The sequence below is a fragment of the Acartia tonsa genome, chromosome 9 (assembly GCF_053477335.1).
Source record: "Acartia tonsa isolate MP-2025a chromosome 9, ASM5347733v1, whole genome shotgun sequence".
Lineage (NCBI taxonomy): Eukaryota > Metazoa > Arthropoda > Copepoda > Calanoida > Acartiidae > Acartia > Acartia tonsa.
In genome coordinates, this window is record NC_137268.1 from 8,719,937 (window position 1) to 8,737,884 (window position 17,948).

Genomic DNA, 17,948 nt, shown 5'->3' on the forward strand with positions numbered 1-17,948 from the left:
ATTCTTGCATTAATTATTCAAACAGTTTATTAAGGTAATGAAATAGTTTCAGATAAACAAAAAATGTCGCTCACAGGAAAGCTTACGGCTGTGGCTTTATCCGGCTTAAGGAAATAAGACTTGATACTTTTAATTGTGGATTCGCCATAGCTTTTAGTGTTAATTTCCTTTTAAGGGATTGCAGTTAACTATTTTGCGAAATTTTTTGGAGATAAAAAAGTCATCTATAAACCCTTTCCCGCCTTCCAACCCTTCCCAAAAGAAAGATAGGTCTAATACGGATCTCTTACGGCAAAGCTTCTAACAGGTTTACAAGATTTATAACTATTTTGGTGAGAATGTACCCCCACATTCCAAAGAGAAATTGCACCTAGATAAAAATACTCCCATTTTTTTACTCTTTAAAACTAAAACTTTTTTTTTGCCCCCTCACTATTCATTAAATTATTCCTAGAGGCCTCAAGAGGCTTATCCGCTTACATTTAGTAATGTGCTTATTCATAAAATGAAGGAATCAAATGAGGTTGACAGCTCATTGTGTATCTGCGCAGCGTAGGATTTTTACATTTCCTAACAGCCAAACCATTGATTACATATCCAGGTAGGAATAGTTATTTATTGCATCGTATTATAAACAGCTTTCCGCGGATATAAAAACAAAAAAATTATTAGATTAAAACCAGTTAAAGCTTTGTAAGCTCTGATATGCCGAAGGCACGGGCTTAAAAATGGTTTTATGATTGTGCATTTTTATATTCGTACGTAAAAAAACTGCATACGATACAATACATGATTTTTCAGTATGGCTTAGAACCCGTTATAAATCAGCAGATATTAATCGGTTTCGAAGCCACACTGGAATAATTTTTCCTTATATAAAAGTAACAGGATGTCTATCTGTCTGTCTATGTGTGCCGACGGATCTCGGTAACTCTTGAAACGATATAGTTCTCCTTTACAGTGATGCTTGTCATAGGTCCAGGAAGGGTTCCACCAACCTCCAGAGATATAACGCCCCCAGAAAAAATATACCTAATACTAAATACCTATACTATATGCCTATCTTCTTAATAACAAACTTTAAAAATAGTAATAACAAGACTTTAAAATTATTTTAATTTGCAGGGAGGATTTCCTATATTTCTTAATTTAATTTTTAATATTTTTCAGTTGTTATAATAGCTCTATTTTATCTAAAGAGATCAGAGGATCTTTGGTTGGTAGCGTCAGAGGATATTGTACATCCAGGTAAAAAGAAAGATTTTTAACAATTAATATTAATATTTTTTAGCAGGAGGGGGGAGGGGGTGTTATTGGCTTTCCCAAAATAGATAAATCTTCCAGGGCAAAGGTCGTTTAATGTAAATCTTTTATTGCAGGAACCAGATTAGCCAACATTGTATTAAGGTAAATCAAACGTATTATTTTATGAACTTCAATTTATCAAAATAGTGGGGGGGGGGGGTTTCAGTGCTCAACACACACTTTGTGGGAAAGCAACAATTTTTCATTTACAAATATTTTTTTACCTACAGAAAATCAAAACTGTAAATAAAAATCTTTACAATGCTTTATTATTGCATTGTCTTAGTGATTGTGAATTTTTATTTATTACAGTTGAGAGGATTACCCTATACTGCCACCAAAGAGGATGTTATAAAATTTCTAGACGGTGTTAAAGTTCGTGGTGGTGATAATGGAATTCTTTTCATTAATAATAGGTATTATTTTATTTGTACGATATGAAGTGTGTCTTAAATGATTAAAAATTGTTTGAGATGGCGTTAAAAAGCAAAACAAAAAATTTGCGGAATTTTTGTTTAAAGAGGACTATCCACGAACAAGAGCAAGTGATTCTAAGCACCTTCCATCATTGATCCTTGGCATTTTTTTTAGTGAATATACTAGGTTTATGTTTTAACTTTATTATTTGGTTTATCGACTAAAAAAACTTTGAAATGTTAAGCATAGTTTGGTGCACATTCATCAAATGTTTTGATGAGTTCAAACTGTTGTTTAAAAGCTTTGACACAAAAGTATATCATTTTGATTAAAAATGTATGTTTAGAAAAGGGTTGGTAGCTTATAATAATTTAAACAATTTAATTAATATACTTTTGCAATTTACAGCATTTAATGCTTTTAGTTTTTTTTGTCCTTTAAACTCAACAAAGCAGTTAATGATATTGTATCTAAAAATGATTTACATTTTAAAGTTTTTTTCATTTAAAACCATGGTGAAGCATAACTATTTAGTCGATAAACCAAATATTAACATAAACCTAGTATATTCTATTCACTAAACAAATACTATGGATCAATGTTGGAAGGTGCTTAAAATCACGTGCTCATGTTCGTCGATAGTCCTCTTTCAACGTCTTTTGATGGGATTAGGCTATTTCTTTACCTCTTCGAATACAGACCGCTAGTAAGCAGGCAATAAAAATTCAATAATAATATTTTGTTTGATAGATTTGGGCGTCCTGTTGGTATTGCTTTTGTTCAAGTAGAAAGCGAAGAGGACATGGACAAAGCATCAAAGCTTCACAAACAGTATTTGGGATCTAGGTAGGACATTCCTATTCTTACATAAAAGTAACAGGATGTCTGTCTTTGTGTACCGAAGGATATCCTTTACCGCTGGATCGTTTACTATGTAGCTAAATTATTTGTAGGTCCTGGGAGTGGGAAGGATTATTATTATTATTTTAGGGGGGTTTACACCACCCTTCAAAGAGAAATCGCCCCTAGAAAAAATAACCACCCCACCCCCTCCCAACAAAAAAGAGATAAATTTTTATAATTTAAAAAAAATAATAAAAGAGTGGGGGTTTCACTTTCCTTTCCTCACCTTTTTTGTGTCTATTTAGGGGACGTTTACCATTACCCTGCCAAGAAAAATCGCTCTTAAAGCAAAATTACTACCCGTCCCCCCACAAAATTTGATAGGATCCCAAGGTCCTCTGAGGGCGTCTTACATATTTCAAAATCAACAAGGCTTTTGTTTGAATGATCTTGAATATTTTTTTTAGATATATTGAAGTTTTTACGGCGACATCTGATCAATTTGCAGCAGAAAAGGTAAATTTTATACCTACTACAAAGAAAATATTTATTGTATTATCAGCTCAGAGTTAAAATGAACTGTAAACTGGGCAGTTAGTTAACCTAAATTTTTACCTTTGGATCTCTGGAAATTATACCTTCCTAGATATTTGATTTTATTTGTAGCAAAGGGATAGTTGCATGAAATGCATTTAACGAGTTGAGATACTATATGTAGTGAACCTGAAAAATGCATAAACCCCAAGAATATCGTCTACATTCTTATTACATGGGCGCTTGGGAAGTAATTCGTAAAGAATATAAGACCACTAAAAGTTTTGCCTTGTTGATTTAATGAATAAAATATTTCAGAAGATTATACCTAGGTACGATTTCAATTATTGACATTTTGAAAATTAGTTGTAAAAAAATCTTTCGTTTTTTGTGCTTTACTAGCGGCTACGCTCCTAGAGGCCTCTAGTGGCACTTGAAATGTTTTTTTTTGTCCAAGTCTCTACGATACCTCTTTATGTTGCGTTCAAGTCTCAAATATCTAAAAATTTTTTTATTTTTTTGTGATTTCTCTTGGGAGGATGGTGGTACCCTCCCCCAAAATAGTTAAATTTATAAACCTTCCCGAGACCTATGGGAAGCTACTTTGTTAAGGAGAGCCTGCTCTGTTCAGAGGTTAGCGAGATCCTTCGTTACAGACAGACACACATACAAACACACATCCTGTTACTTTATTATATTTACTAGCGGCTACGCCCCTAGAGGCCTCTAGTGGCACTTTAGATGTTTTTGTTTGTTAAAGTCTCTACGACCGTTACTTCTTTATGTTACGATTCTCTTTATGTTACGTTGAAGTCTCCCGTATATCGTAATTTTTTTTGATTTTTTGTCATTTCTCTTGGGAGGGTGGTTATACCCTCCCCCAAAATAGTTATAAACCTTCCCAGAACCCATGAGAATCTACCCTGTTAAGGAGAACCCGATCGGTTCAGCGGTTACGAGATCCTTTGGTACAGACACACAGACAAACAAACATCCTGTTACTTTAGTATAAGGATAAGGATTAATTTCAGTTCCCTTTAGAACAAACCATTTATTATCCCTATCTTTTCTTTTAGAATAACTTTGTTAAAAGAGAAATTAAGGAAGGTTATCTAGTCTGTCTTAAAGGACTTCCATATAGGTAAGAAATATATTTTGGTTAAATGCATAGGTAGGTAATGTAAATGCTATTTCATTGAAAACAAGGATAATTTTGTCTTAGGATATTATTATTTTAGTTACAGGAATGTACTTTCTGCAAATTTGACTCTGCTAAAGGGGGGGGGGGGAATAAAAATGTTGTTGGGGGAAAAAATGAAAAAATTAAGAGAAATGAAAACATTTTTTTCTATTCTTCCCTCCTTGGTGAAAAAACTAAAATAATGTGTGGGAGAGGGGGGATAATATAGATAAAATAAAGATTTTTGAAATTTAAAAAAAAATTCTCTTTCCTTGCTGCAAATTTTTATATTTTTTTTACATTTCTGTTTTAGTAATAAGTGGAATGTAATATTAAAGAATTATAGAATGAGAAGACGAGTTGCAGAATTGACTGCTGCCTAAAACCGAATTTAATACTGGCCTACAGATTAAAACCAGGGATCTGAAGGGATAAGACAATGGTCGATAAATTGTACATCACTAATGGCGAGAGTGAGACACAAAATTACCCCTTAGTTTGAACACTCAACTTAATTAACCAACCAATTAAAATTCAGTAAAAGTCCCCAATGTTGTTAAGCCAACGAATAAGAAAACATTATTGTAAAACTTTGGGGACTAATGTAATAAACAGCCCATTGTCCCCTCTCTCTCTCTGGATTAACACATATAATGCAGTTTTCTTTTCTATATTCACAGCTTACAACATTCTCAAATAATTTTATAACAGTCCACATAGGGGCAACAAGGGGCAACAATTCACCACCCCCAAATCAAGTTTTAAACATTCTATGAGTATTATCATACCCAATGTACATCAGATTTCAAAGGAATCGTAAAAATACGCTTTTTAAGTAAGCATTCTAATGCATGGAAGTCAAGAAATGCAAAAATTTTCTTACAGAAAAAGGCATACTTTTTGTGTTTCACCAACTATTTTAAAAGTATTATAAAATCTCTTAGAATTAACGTAATTAGACAAAATAACTTCTGATGAGTCATGCATTACATATATTTTGACAGTATAAAAGAAAAAAACACAAATTGAAGAAATTAGTCTTAAATAATTCTAGTTGAAGTCAAGATTTTAGTTTTTATTTGTTTGTTTTTTAATGAACATTTAAGAAGACAGTATGAGGAAACATGTTTTCACTGGTTGCCACCGACTAAAAATACGATATTTGATTACCCAAAGACATATCATAATCGCCTGTACTGGTCTCATTTACCCCCCCGCGCCCCCGTAGGGGTTTTTAGCCCGTTTTCTGAACGTGGGTGCACGAAAAGCTTGTAAGAAAAGGCGTTTAAATGCGCTTTTAAAGTCAAAACTTAAGATATAATTCAAATAAATAAAAGACACAGAAACATAGACATATTGGGAAATATTTATTCTGACTTAGAATTAAAGTTAATAATAAATATTTTCAAGTTCTATTGCACAAAATGATGGGGAGGAGAGGGGGGGGGGGCTAAACCTAAATCTAAACCTCTTTATGTTTGATGTTTTAATGTAACTAAATAATCGTTTCTATAGATTATTACAAATATCAGGGATCTAAAGGGGACAAAGGTCAATAAATTGTTGTACATCCCCAATGATAATACACAAAATTACCCCTTTTGTAGATTAAAGTTAGTAGTTAAAACGTTTGAACACACAACTGTAAAACTTTGGGGACTAGTGTTATAAACAGCCCAATGTCCCCTACCTCACTGCGAAAAGGTAAAGTTAATATGCAAATAACGTGAGGTTCTTATAATCATTCTAAATTTGAATTAGCAAGTAGTCTATCTGTCTGTCTATTGGTAATGCTTTGTTTTTAAATTATGTAGTTACAGGGTATTCACTATTCATGTTTAAAGTCAGCAGTTTTATTTAGAAAGGGAGGGGACTGTTAATTACACTAGTCCCCAAACTTCAAAGTTTTATAATAACGTTTTTATATTCGTTAGCATAAGAACTTCAGGAAATTAAATTGATTTTTTATTGGTTGGTTCATTAAGTGTTGTTGATGAGTGTCAAAACTTTTCAACCACTAATTGTCATCTACAGACAAATAATTTTGTAATATAATTTATTAAATATGTATTTATTAAATATGTATCAATATTGGGGATGTACATATTAATCGGTTATTGTTTTTTTCCTTAGATCCCTAGGTGTTAATATATAATACAAAGTAGCTTGATGTCTGTTTGTCTGTCCGCCCATCCCTTAAGATCTCGCTAACCACTAAACTGATTGAATTCTACTCTTCAGGGAATATATCTACTGGTCCTGTGGTTGTTTAAAGATCTTTTTCAAAAATAAAAATCCCCCTCAATTTTTTCATATTTCTATAATTAGGGTCGGTCCGTCCGTACGTCTGGTACAGTTAGCTTTTTTACTTAACTAAAACAGGCTAGAATTGTCCTATCGATCTCAAACTTTTCATGCTTATTTCTACAACAGTTAGGTACGACTTAGAAAGCACAGCAACTCTATAATCGTTACCAGAAAGTCCGTACATCCATTTATAACAAGCTGATTTTTACTTTTTTGACAACAAATAATGGTTTTGAATGTTAAAAATATCATATTCATCTGATTTTTTGAATACTGATTCCTATTTCAATAACGTCTATTGTTATAAGCGAAGCATCTCTATAATCTAGTCCTAAAAACGTCAGTATGTACTTAAACAGTAACATGTATTTAATCAGTTTTAATTACAATTTTGTATAGACATGCATTAATATTCAGTTCTGACACTTCACAAGTGTTAATGTTCGTTTGTCCTTCCATTTCAGAGCTTCGCTTCTTTCATGGATGTTGTCATCCTTGTTCAATTACCTCTTGGGGCAAATCCCCTAGAGGCTAGGGGCGAAGCCGCTAGTATACATATAAACAGTAAACAAGAATCATAATATCATTATAAAAATAGATATTAGTTAAAAAAATTTATGTTAATCATGCCCACTTTTATAATGGATTTATTAAACATAAAAATAAAGTGAAACTTGTAGCTTGCTAAAATAAGGATCCCAATCCACCCCCATTTATACCATCCCCTCCCCTCCTACTGAAATGAATTCCATGACCCCAAATTTGACACTTTGAACACTAAAATCGGACTACAATTAACCTAGTTACACTTTAAAGGGCTCAAAAAGCTAGTGATAGGGTAGCTGCGCTACTAAAAAATTCTCATATTGCTCTGATAACCAAAACCCCTAATTAGACATTTTAAACACGAAATTCAAGATAGTTGATGGATAGATAGATGGATAGATAGATGGATAGGTAGATGAATAGATATATGGATAGATAGATGGATAAGTAAATGGATAGACAGATGGATAGATGGATGGATAGATAGAGGGATAGCTTGATGGATGGATAAATTGATAGTTGATGGATAAAGAGATGAATAGTTGATGGATAGATAGATGGATCGATATATAGATGGATAGAGAGATGGATAGATAGATGGATAGATAGATGGATAGATAGATGGATAGATAGATGGATAGATAGATGGATAGATAGATGAATAGACAGATGGATAGATATATGGATAGATAGATGGATAGATTGATGGATAGATAGATGGATAGATAGATGGAAAGATAGATGGATAGGGTAAAGGGGGACTATTTTCGGGAGGGGTTAATCTGGTAATTTTCTATCTACCTTCATAATAATAGGTAGATGAATAGATATATGGATAGATAGATGGATAAGTAAATGGATAGACAGATAGATAGATGGATGGGTAGATAGAGGGATAGATTGATGGATGGATAAATTGATAGTTGATGGATAAAGAGATGAATAGTTGATGGATAGATAGATGGATCGATATATAGATGGATAGACAGATGGATAGATAGATGGATAGATAGATGGATAGATAGATGGATAGATATATGGATAGATAGATGGATAGATTGATGGATAGATAGATGGATAGGGTAAGGGGGGGGGCTATTTTCGGGAGGGGTTAATCTGGTAATTCTCTATCTACCTTCATAAAATGACCTTTATCTCCATGTTCCTTTCAAATGACAGAAAAAAACATAAAAGCAAATTTGTTTGTTGTTAAATTACCTACAAAAAAGTATAAAATGAAATTTTTGCGAGATGAATTTTAAGGGTACTAAATAATTAATTCCCCTTTTTGGTTGATTTGCCCCAATGTGCAGTCTTGGAAATGATTGATCTTGTTTCATTTAGTGCCACAGTTGAAGAAATTAATGTGTGGTTAAGCGAAGCTGCCATTCCATCTGAAGTGGATATTGTGACCAATTATTCAGGAAAACCATCAGGTATTTAATTATCACCAGCGGCTACGCCCCTAGATATCTTTTGGGCATCTACGGTGCAGGAGTGGGAAAGTTGACCCCAACCCCCTCTTTGATTTTAGTTTTTGATTTAAAAGAAAAAGTAAAAAAGGGGTGTAATTTTTTTCGCGGTTAGCAATATCTTTCGTAACGCACAAACAAACTGACACAGATCCTGTTACTTTTATATAAGGATATTACGTTTCTAGGAAAGGCGAATGCTTATTTCACAACCCAAGAAGAGGCGCAAACTGTTGTGGAGAAAATGAACAAAAAATATTTGGGTGAGTTTTCTACCTTTGTTATTGTGTTCACTTATAGACAAAGTAATCCTCGCGACCGTAGCTCAACAAGTAGTGCATCCGCGTAGGTGAAAGGTTCTAATCTCGAACATGACACCAAAGCCTAGCCTAATATGTTAAAAGGGGTTCCTACTACTGATATGTCGGGTGCGCGACATAAATAGTTAGAGTAGGGGAAATACCTTGGCCCATAAACAGGCGCAACTCATTACCTTACACAGTTAGGATTTCTCAGACAAAGGTCGTCCAATCAAAGGGTTGGTTGTCTGTTGTATGTTACTTAACCTAATATCCTTGGGTGTTAGAGTATCGCATCCCATGATGCTTTTGATTCTCTAGATGATCTCTTAAAATTGAAGGAGAATCCAGCCCTTACGAAGTAAGGTATAGAAATCCCAATTACAGGGCTAAGATACAGTCATTAAATTGTAATGGAAATTTTGTGAAATAAACACCCCTGTCTTGATTGTTTCGTACATAATACAAAGTTTTCAACCAATAAATTTTTAGAGTTGGTAGGTAATTTTGTTTATAATAATTAGGGTTATAAATGTATTTTATATACATTTTTCTTTTCAGGATCGAGGTATGTTGACGTTATTATGGGTACAACTACAAAGTAGGTTTTCCAGAGAAAAGGTCCGTCTAGATGGAAATTGCCAGGGGTCGGAAGCATATTTATTTAATTATGTAAAGAGTTCTCAATACTCATATATATAATATATTTCCATTTTACTATTTAAAATAAATTGTTGAAAATCTTTTTCTCGTATTCATTCGAATCCGGTGGATAAGAACCGGTTCTCATCCATACGAAAAAACTATGTCTAGCATCGTTTTATATCCAGCTTTCTACGAATATAAAAATGTACAATCATAAGATTAAAACTGGTTTTAATCTTATAATTGTACATCCTATATCCGCGGAAAGCTGTTCATAATACGATGCATGAAATAACTATTCTTGAACCTATTTTTTAACAAATATATTTTTAAAGAATGATTCATGATACAAAATATAATACATATACTTTAATGTTAAGAATTAATCCTTAATTTTTCCTTTCCATAATCGAGGATAACAGATAATATGACCCTACTAGAAATATATGTATATTATCAAATGTAAACCATAAAAACTTAAGAATGTGGCAATGGCATGATTATTATTTTCCCCTCAAATTCAAACTTATTTTCCTTGTATTATTTGAAATTATTTGGAGAAAACTAATTTATTTTCCTTTATTTCCTATTTTCGAAATTGTTCAATGTTCATTCATCTTATAGTATTTCAATGTGTTTTTTAAGGAAAATAAATAATTGTTGAAAATTAACTTTTGTTGATTTCATAGTTTCAGATAAAAATTTAAAATGTCCATTGCAGAAAAACTGGAAAAACTTGCGGCTGTAGCTCTAGCGGGCTCTAGGGAAAATTATTACTTGAAATTGAGATTCACAATCATAAGTTCTTTAAAAAAGTATAAAAGTATTGAACCATTTACTGTAACCAAACATAGAACACAAAAGATATCAACAAAAAATAGTTAGAGCACTAAAATGATTCAATTTTAATGAAGGAAAAAAAGTCGTCGATAAACGGCGGTTTTCGTAAGGGAGCGTCGGTGCTCAGTTTAGTTAGGGGCTTAAAGGACGCCTGCAAGAAATAACACGCTTTAACTGCTGAAAGACTGCCACAAGTAGACTCAATACCCCAAATTTAAAGCCTTCAGCTTCAATAACAAAAAAGTTCTAGGCATTTCAAAATAGCATTTTATGTACAATGGAATTTTTGAAAGATTTCCAATGCTCATAAAAGAAAAACAATATTAAATTACGTCGCCTAGACACAAAATTATAACCTTATCTTTGTCAGAAACTTAGATTGCCTGTAACTAATTACATTTTTACAATAAAAACACCACATTTCATAGTCAAAATCTATGAAAAAAATTCGATTTAAATTGCATTTTTAAACGAAAATCATAGCGGAAACAAAGGGGTAAACTAATACAAGCTTAGCTGTGATTGGTTGTTAAGCTGATTCAGCCTTCTGATTGGCTACAGTACATTCGGTACAACGCAAGTAAAACTTAATTTTTTTAATGATTTTTACTATAAAAATGGGTATTTTTATTGTAAAAATATAATTAGTTACTGGAAACCTAAATTTATGACAAAAATAAGCTTATAATTTTGTTTCTAGGCCACGTAGTTTAATTTCAAAGTTTTCAACATGAGCATTGCAATTCTTTCAAAATTTTCATTGTACATAAAATGTCTAGAACTTTTTTGTTATAGAAGCTGAAGGCTTCAAATTTGGGGTATTTGGTCTACTTGTGGCAGTCTTTCAGCAGTTAAAGCGTGGTATTTCTTGCAGGATTCCTTTAATTTAATAACGGACAATCACAGATTTGCTTTCCCCAAACGATTATAACGGAATTTCATAAAAGAGGCAAAAATATTGTCGCTTTCACACAAAATACCTTTGAGTACTGATAAACCCCCTCACCTTATTTTTAAAATAAATTATAAATGGATCGGTAGACTTTCGCTTGTTTGATTATTACTTTAGTTCAAGTAAGGTTATAACGTGTGTTTTTTTTTATGAGAACTTTTTTGAAGGCAATTTTACCCCACTTATAGTTATCAGAATTTAATGATTAACGGCTTATTTTCTTCGTTTTTTATAACCATTTATAGAACATAAAAAAAATATTTCAGTTTTTATTAAAAAAGTACAGTAAAACCAAAAATTCAAAACCTAGGTGTCAACATCTAAAAATGATTTTAGCGCATTTTTCTCATGCTCAAATCTTCTACCCTATGCAAGAATGGCTGCAAAACGCTTCAAAGTTGAGATACATACTTAAAAATTGATACAAATATTTTTGGGGACATGTACTAGAACATTTCAAAATTTGAAGGCCATATCTCAACCAGGGAGGGAGAACTGTCCCCCCAAAGTGGACTACTGAAAATCCAATTTTTTTCTTGCAAAGGGTAGATAATTTGAGCTTAAGAAAAATGCGCTAAAACCTTTTCTAGATGTTGACACCTAAGTTTTCAATTTTTGATTTTACTTTACTTTTTAAATAAAAACTGAAATATTTTTTTGATGTTCTATAAATGGTTATAAAAAACAAAGAAAAAAAGCCGTTAATCATTAAATTCTGATAACTATAAGTGAGGTAAAATTGCGTTCAAAAAAGTTCTCATAAAAAAAACACACTGTATTTGGTGCTGGTTAGTTTGCCATAAGAAAAATGACCTATTCCTTAATTTAATTATTTTTTTAACAGGAGGGGAGGGGGATTCAGAGCTCCAAATCAATTTGTGTCAAACCACAAAATATATTTTACAACTTAAAATCAAAGTAATGAGAATTTATTAAAAAACTACAGGTATCAAATGCGAGTGACGGATGGGTGCGTGTATGCACCAGGTGTGGGCTATTATCAGACAGCTCAGAGAAGAGATGGCGGCGTCAGGATTGTTATCATTCAGCCTTCTAATAAAGTAACAGGATGTCTGTTTGATTGTCTGTACCGAAGGATCTCACTAACCACTTAACTGATATGGTTCTCCTTTGCAGTGTAGCTTCTCATAGGTCCTGGGAAGGTTTATAGCTATTTGGGGGGATGAGGGGGGGTTACCACCAACATTCCAAGAGAAATCGCCAAAAATATAAAGCGCCACCTAGCGGATATTTTTTGATAAACAGCTGATCTTCACATAGATTAAAAAGAAAACATTTGCACCTAGATGCAACTATGGCGGAAAGAGTTATTGAATGGAGTCATAGTCTTTTCTGTTTAATTTAAGGTCTCCACGTCATTCGCAATAATTTTTTGTAGAATTGGTTTTCCCAATAACTTGCTCAGATCATTTTAACAGTTGAAACTTTTAGACTAAGGAGGAGTTTGTACCTTGTACAATGTGCACTTATGTCTATTTATTATAATGTCTGTCTCTTTTTCATTTGAAAAAGGCATATTTAAATTTTTTGAATAAAAACTAATGTTGTCAATGATAGCACTTTATAGGTTCATGATATTTCCAAATAATCCACTCAGTGAACGAAAGTCAAGGTTAGGTTTTGTAATTTAGAAAAATTCCTGGCGCTTCGCGCTTTACAGTACCAACTACTAAAATGTCCAATTTTTATAAATAAAATTTTTAATTTGAGGTTTTTCTATATTTAGGGTAGGTTTGTCTGGAACGATTAGCTCTTTTCGTTAATTTAGACTCGTTAGAATTATCCTATTGATTTCAAAATTTTGCTTAATGATTCCCTTAACACTTAGATACAATTTAGATAGCGTAGCAACTCTATAATCGATACTAGAAAGTCCGTAGGTCCATTGCAAACATTTTTCCTTTAACAACAAGGTAAAATTTCATAACCGAAGCATCTCCATAATCAAGTCCTAAAAATGTAAGTATGTACTTAAATAATATCCTGTATTTCAGCAGTTTTGCAACAAATTTACTTAGAAGTTTGTTTAGACTGAAACATTTATTTTCTGCTTTTTCAGTTCTGACACTCTACAAGAATTAATATTATATTTGCTTGTCCTATCGTTTCATATTTATTATAGGTTTGCCAACATTGCACACAAACTTGAGATACATCCTGCTCTGAAAAAGTATCATCTGAAAGGAATAATATCAAAGTGAGTATGACAGCAAGGACGTCCAAAGGGCGCGGTGGATGTGAAAAACCCTTATTTTGCCACCCCAAAATTAAAAGCTTTGACGTCCTTGAATAATAGTTTACCGATTAGTTAAGTTTATTTAAGCAAAAGATAAAAAGTATTAGAGCATATAAGATGAAAAGACTTATAGGAAAGCTAAAAAAGTATAGGTAGTCTTAAAGCTAAAACTTTGGGCTGAAAACCACAGGGATTTGCTTAACACATAATACTTCCAAATAGACAAAGAGAGGGAAGCTAAGCTCTATCAAAAAATTAAGATTTAAGAATGTGGCATTGTTTCCACATCTAACAAAAAAACATTAATAATGTTAAACTCAAGTCTCAAGGGTGAGTAGCCGTTCAAAACTTGTTTTTAATGTAACTGAAGAGGAGTGGGTAAGAATGGGAGAAAAAGAGGAAGGGGGTTGTAGGGAAATTTTCCTTTAGAATTGTTTGTCAGAATCACATTCCCTTTTCCATGAAAACATTATTCAATGTTTTCAAAAACATTAAGAGAAAAAAAATCTTCGAACTGAGGAAAATTGAGGGAAAAAAATCAGCCGATGAAAACATCAAATAATATTTACGATACCTAATATTTCTAGTGCATCGTTTAAAAATGTTTTTTTTTGTTAGAGAAGAAAAGATATTTAGAAAGAATATGCCCCAGCAGATTGATGCTTATTGGTAATATTAATTTTCCATTTTTCTTTAAAAATTGCTTTCTTATTTATTTTAACTTTTTTATATCCAATTAGTTTATCTGCAAATTGGTAAATAGTAGCGCATCTACTATTTAAATATTGATTTCTAATGACATAGATTTTTTTACAATTCAGCTAATTTTCTAATAATCATGCTTTACTTACCGGTCATATTTATCAAAGTGTCTATCGAGCGCTGACCTCCAGCCCCCACCCTCTTTAGGTACCTTTTAAAATAAATAAAAAATAAGGGGGAAGGGATTTTTTCCCTATTCCTATACCCTTCGGTATGCCCTAACCCTTGGGGGCCTACATTTGCGAAGCTCAAAAGTGCAGGGCTACCGTAACTAATACTTACAATAACCTAACTATTGAGACCCAGAGCAATAACCAAAATAGTATATAAACTACATCCCCTTCCTTATTTTGAAATAATTTTTTTACAAGGGGTAGATGAATTTCTGTGCCCGACAAGGCACTTTGAGGGAAACCACCGTAAATTATTTTTTGTTAAGTGGACCAAGTTATCTACGGAAGAATGGATTCATATGGGTACAGCCATATTATGCTTCCTCAAGGTGGGTTTTAAGGTGGGTTTAAGGTCAGGTTTGGGGTTTTACAGCATTTTCTATCAAAAAAATGTAGGTATAAGAAAATTACTTGAAAATTCAGAAAATGATTTGCGGAATAAGTAGGAGTCAAAGTGAAAAGTCTAAAAAATTCCTAAGAAAATTTTGAAAGTTTGCACAATAAAAATATACTACACCCCTAGAGGCATATTTATATGGTCACTTAAAATAGGGGGGAAGGGTGGTAGTCTATACCCCCACTTTCAATTTTAGTTTTAAAAAAAAACTTTTTGAGGAGGGTACCCTCCTCTAATTAAAAATTTGTTATAGAAATATAAAACAAAGCCTTTTGTCAGACTTATTTTAAGCTCTGGAAACATTATTATTTGATGAAATGTGATTTTAAATTCAATAAATTAAATCAAACACCAGAGACAGGTTTCTTTTATTGTTGTTGAACTACCACCATCAACATCAACTTTTTTTACTTAAGCAGCTCAAAGTATTAAGTATTAACATAACTTAATTTTCAGACAGGTGGTTACAAGCTCAGTGTGGCCTGGGGTTAATTCTACTTTCAGGAATCATTCATTCCAAGTTAGAAGTATATCTTATTAATTTCTAACCAAGATCATTAGGAGATTATTAAGATATTATAAACCTTAAAATAACTTGTAATTTTTAAAATTACATGTTTTATTTTAAAATATTTTAATTAGGTATACTTTCTGTCTACCTATTTAATGATTTAAAGACATTTTGTTTGGTTATTGGACATTTGATAAAAAAAACTACCAAAGGGGTAGTTGCACGAAATGCATTTAAACTAGACCTTAGTGAAGTGCAAAATTTTTTCAACTACATTAATAGGGCATATACCTATTTGAAAGAATTTCAATTTTCTACCATGTAGTTTTAAAAATATCAGGACTTGAAAATCGTATTTTAATGATATATAATATGCAATTTATAGATGGTTATTTTCATAAAAAATCATGACAACTAATTTAGTTAGGTATGACTAATTGTTTGTTATTTATTGTAATAAAAAATTATACATGTTTGATGGTATACTTATAACTTTTGCTTGAAATCATTTTTCTGAAATGCACTTCATGCAACTATCCCTTTGGTAGGTCTGGACTTATTCTACGCCTGCACTGGCTATGTCTATAAATCATAGAAGGGTCAACCTATTCCTCACTAAAATGATTAGGTACAAACCTGTTCACTGTTCAGGACAACTGACATACATCCTCAAAAGCAATTTTTTATTATAATAAATGAATGACATCTTACAGAGATTATTGTGAAAAAAGATTTGCTAAACTGTCACCAGAACTTATAGGAATATTTTATGTTAATAACTAAGAAATTAAAAAAAATATACTAAATATTTTAACAGGGAGGCTTATTTATAATTTTACCAATGACCAGGGATCTTTGGGGATAAGACAATGTACGACAAATTGATACCTATACATTCCCCAATGATAGCAAAGAAAATAATTCCTTCTGTGAATAAAATTATTGGTTAAAATGTTTGTTAACAAGCTAATCAAAATTCAATTTCAGTATATTTTTGAGCCAAAGAATGAGATAACTTTAAGTATTAGTGTAATCCCCTCATTCCTGGCGCTCTGAGTAAGAAATTGGGGGGGGGGGGGGGGGGGGGAGTTTTGACACATTTGCGTAAACAGTGATTATAAGCTTTATCTTTTACTGAGAGGATAGGTTATTAGGAATAAAATCATTAATATATGATAAATTTTCCCAAGTTTTAAGATTTTTTTTTGAATAGGCCTCCAGGTTCAGGAGCTGCAGGTCTCCAGGTGGTCTCTGGACAAGTAAAATTTGTTTTAAAGAGTTAGAGGTTATTTTATATAACAAAATATGCATATTTTTAAATGTTATTTACATATTTGAAGAAAAAAGATGCAAATTTTGTTTGATAAATTGACCTCTATCTCTTCAAAAAAAATTAACTTTTATTTTTACCTGTCCAGAGACCAACTGGAATCCTGCAGCTCCTGAACCTGGTGGCCTATCCAAAAAATATGAAAACTTGGGAAAATTCATCATATAAGAATAATTTTTTCTTTTATAACCTATCCTCTCAGTCCAAAGGTAAAGCCTATACTCACTGTTTACGCAAATGTGTCAAAACTTCCCCCCTCTTACATATGTTTAAAATTTTTTTGAGCTACTTCATTGAATAATATAATTTATTTGGTTCAGAGTATGAAATGAAGCATGGATTAATTGCAGTCAATTTACAAAGATATAATGAGGATCAAATATTAAAGTAAGTTTTTTTTGTTAAGCTTCTAAACATAAGATGCATATAAATGTTATGTATGTACAACAAACTTTTTAGAAGTCTATCTAAACATTAATTGTAAAAAAAGGCATTTAGTTTGACTTCTTCCATCAATTAAAATCATTTGTATGGTTCCAAGTTCCTCTAAGACAAAGGTATTCAAAAAGTTTACAATTTTTTTGAAAGTATCAAAAATATTTGGACATTTTTTTTCATTTCATAACTATTTTTGTTTATTTATATTTATTTACATTATCTTAAAATATTAAGAATAAAGTATTAAATTATGAAAAGGTATCGTCATTTCAGTTGTACCTATAGAAAAAATCTTTTTTTGTTGCACTTTAATTCAAAACAAAAAAATAATTCCCTGTGTATTTTAATATAGGTAAAAAATTCAATAATGTTTTTAGAGAAGGAGATGTAATAACAAGAATAGGTCACTATCATGAGAAACCTATTCTGGACAGACCATTACATATTATTTATGAGGAAAATGTGGCATTTAATTATTTAATTTTAAATATAATTGATTTGTTAGGGAATATTGAAGATATTTTTGCAACTAGTCTAAAATATTAGTGTTTTGGCACTAAATAATTTGATGCTTTAAGCACGGATAACTCCTCCCCCCCCCCCCCCCATCCTTATTTTGAAATATATTTCTAATCCCTGTTCTTACCCGGCCCTGCAGGGCCTAAAACTGCGGTGCCCTAACCCCAGTACCCAATTTAACCTAACCTAACTTGACCCAAAGTAATAAACCAAACTTAAAA

The 17,948-nt window shown here is 32.0% G+C and overlaps 2 protein-coding genes across 8 annotated transcripts; both read left to right on the forward strand.

Annotated features, from left to right (window-relative positions):
* The first annotated feature begins 44 nt into the window (after positions 1–44).
* LOC145328161 (epithelial splicing regulatory protein 2-like) lies at positions 45–10,237 on the forward strand. Of its 7 annotated transcripts, none has more exons than XR_013882349.1 (12): positions 45–107; positions 509–601; positions 1,171–1,248; positions 1,380–1,407; positions 1,618–1,721; positions 2,473–2,568; positions 3,033–3,081; positions 4,176–4,240; positions 8,477–8,568; positions 8,793–8,867; positions 9,465–9,710; positions 9,817–10,237. XR_013882349.1 is itself a non-coding variant. In XM_080171744.1 (11 exons), the coding sequence occupies exons 1-11, from the start codon at positions 64–66 to the stop codon at positions 9,506–9,508; spliced, it is 768 nt and encodes a 255-aa protein (XP_080027870.1). In that variant the 5' UTR covers positions 45–63; the 3' UTR covers positions 9,509–10,237. The 7 variants fall into 7 exon arrangements, 1 of the variants encoding a protein (XP_080027870.1); XR_013882350.1 differs by having other exon boundaries at positions 9,884–10,237; XR_013882351.1 differs by having other exon boundaries at positions 9,465–9,654.
* LOC145328520 (uncharacterized) lies at positions 10,236–17,754 on the forward strand. The gene is made up of 10 exons (XM_080172233.1): positions 10,236–10,310; positions 12,285–12,371; positions 12,927–12,973; positions 13,484–13,558; positions 14,216–14,266; positions 14,799–14,861; positions 15,386–15,430; positions 16,151–16,198; positions 17,089–17,157; positions 17,586–17,754. The coding sequence occupies exons 1-10, from the start codon at positions 10,257–10,259 to the stop codon at positions 17,752–17,754; spliced, it is 708 nt and encodes a 235-aa protein (XP_080028359.1). The 5' UTR covers positions 10,236–10,256.
* The last annotated feature ends 194 nt before the right edge of the window (positions 17,755–17,948 follow it).

Coding starts and splice junctions, on each gene's coding strand:
- LOC145328161 (XM_080171744.1), top strand. CDS start 64: ATGTCGCTCACAGGAAAGCTTACGGCTGTGGCTTTATCCGGCTT. Junction 1,722..2,472: donor ATTCTTTTCATTAATAATAG/GTATTATTTTAT, acceptor TTTGTTTGATAG/ATTTGGGCGTCCTGTTGGTA. Junction 3,082..4,175: donor ATCAATTTGCAGCAGAAAAG/GTAAATTTTATA, acceptor CTTTTCTTTTAG/AATAACTTTGTTAAAAGAGA.
- LOC145328520 (XM_080172233.1), top strand. CDS start 10,257: ATGTCCATTGCAGAAAAACTGGAAAAACTTGCGGCTGTAGCTCTAGCG. Junction 10,311..12,284: donor CTGTAGCTCTAGCGGGCTCT/AGGGAAAATTAT, acceptor TTAAAAAACTAC/AGGTATCAAATGCGAGTGAC. Junction 15,431..16,150: donor CCTGGGGTTAATTCTACTTT/CAGGAATCATTC, acceptor AATGACATCTTA/CAGAGATTATTGTGAAAAAA.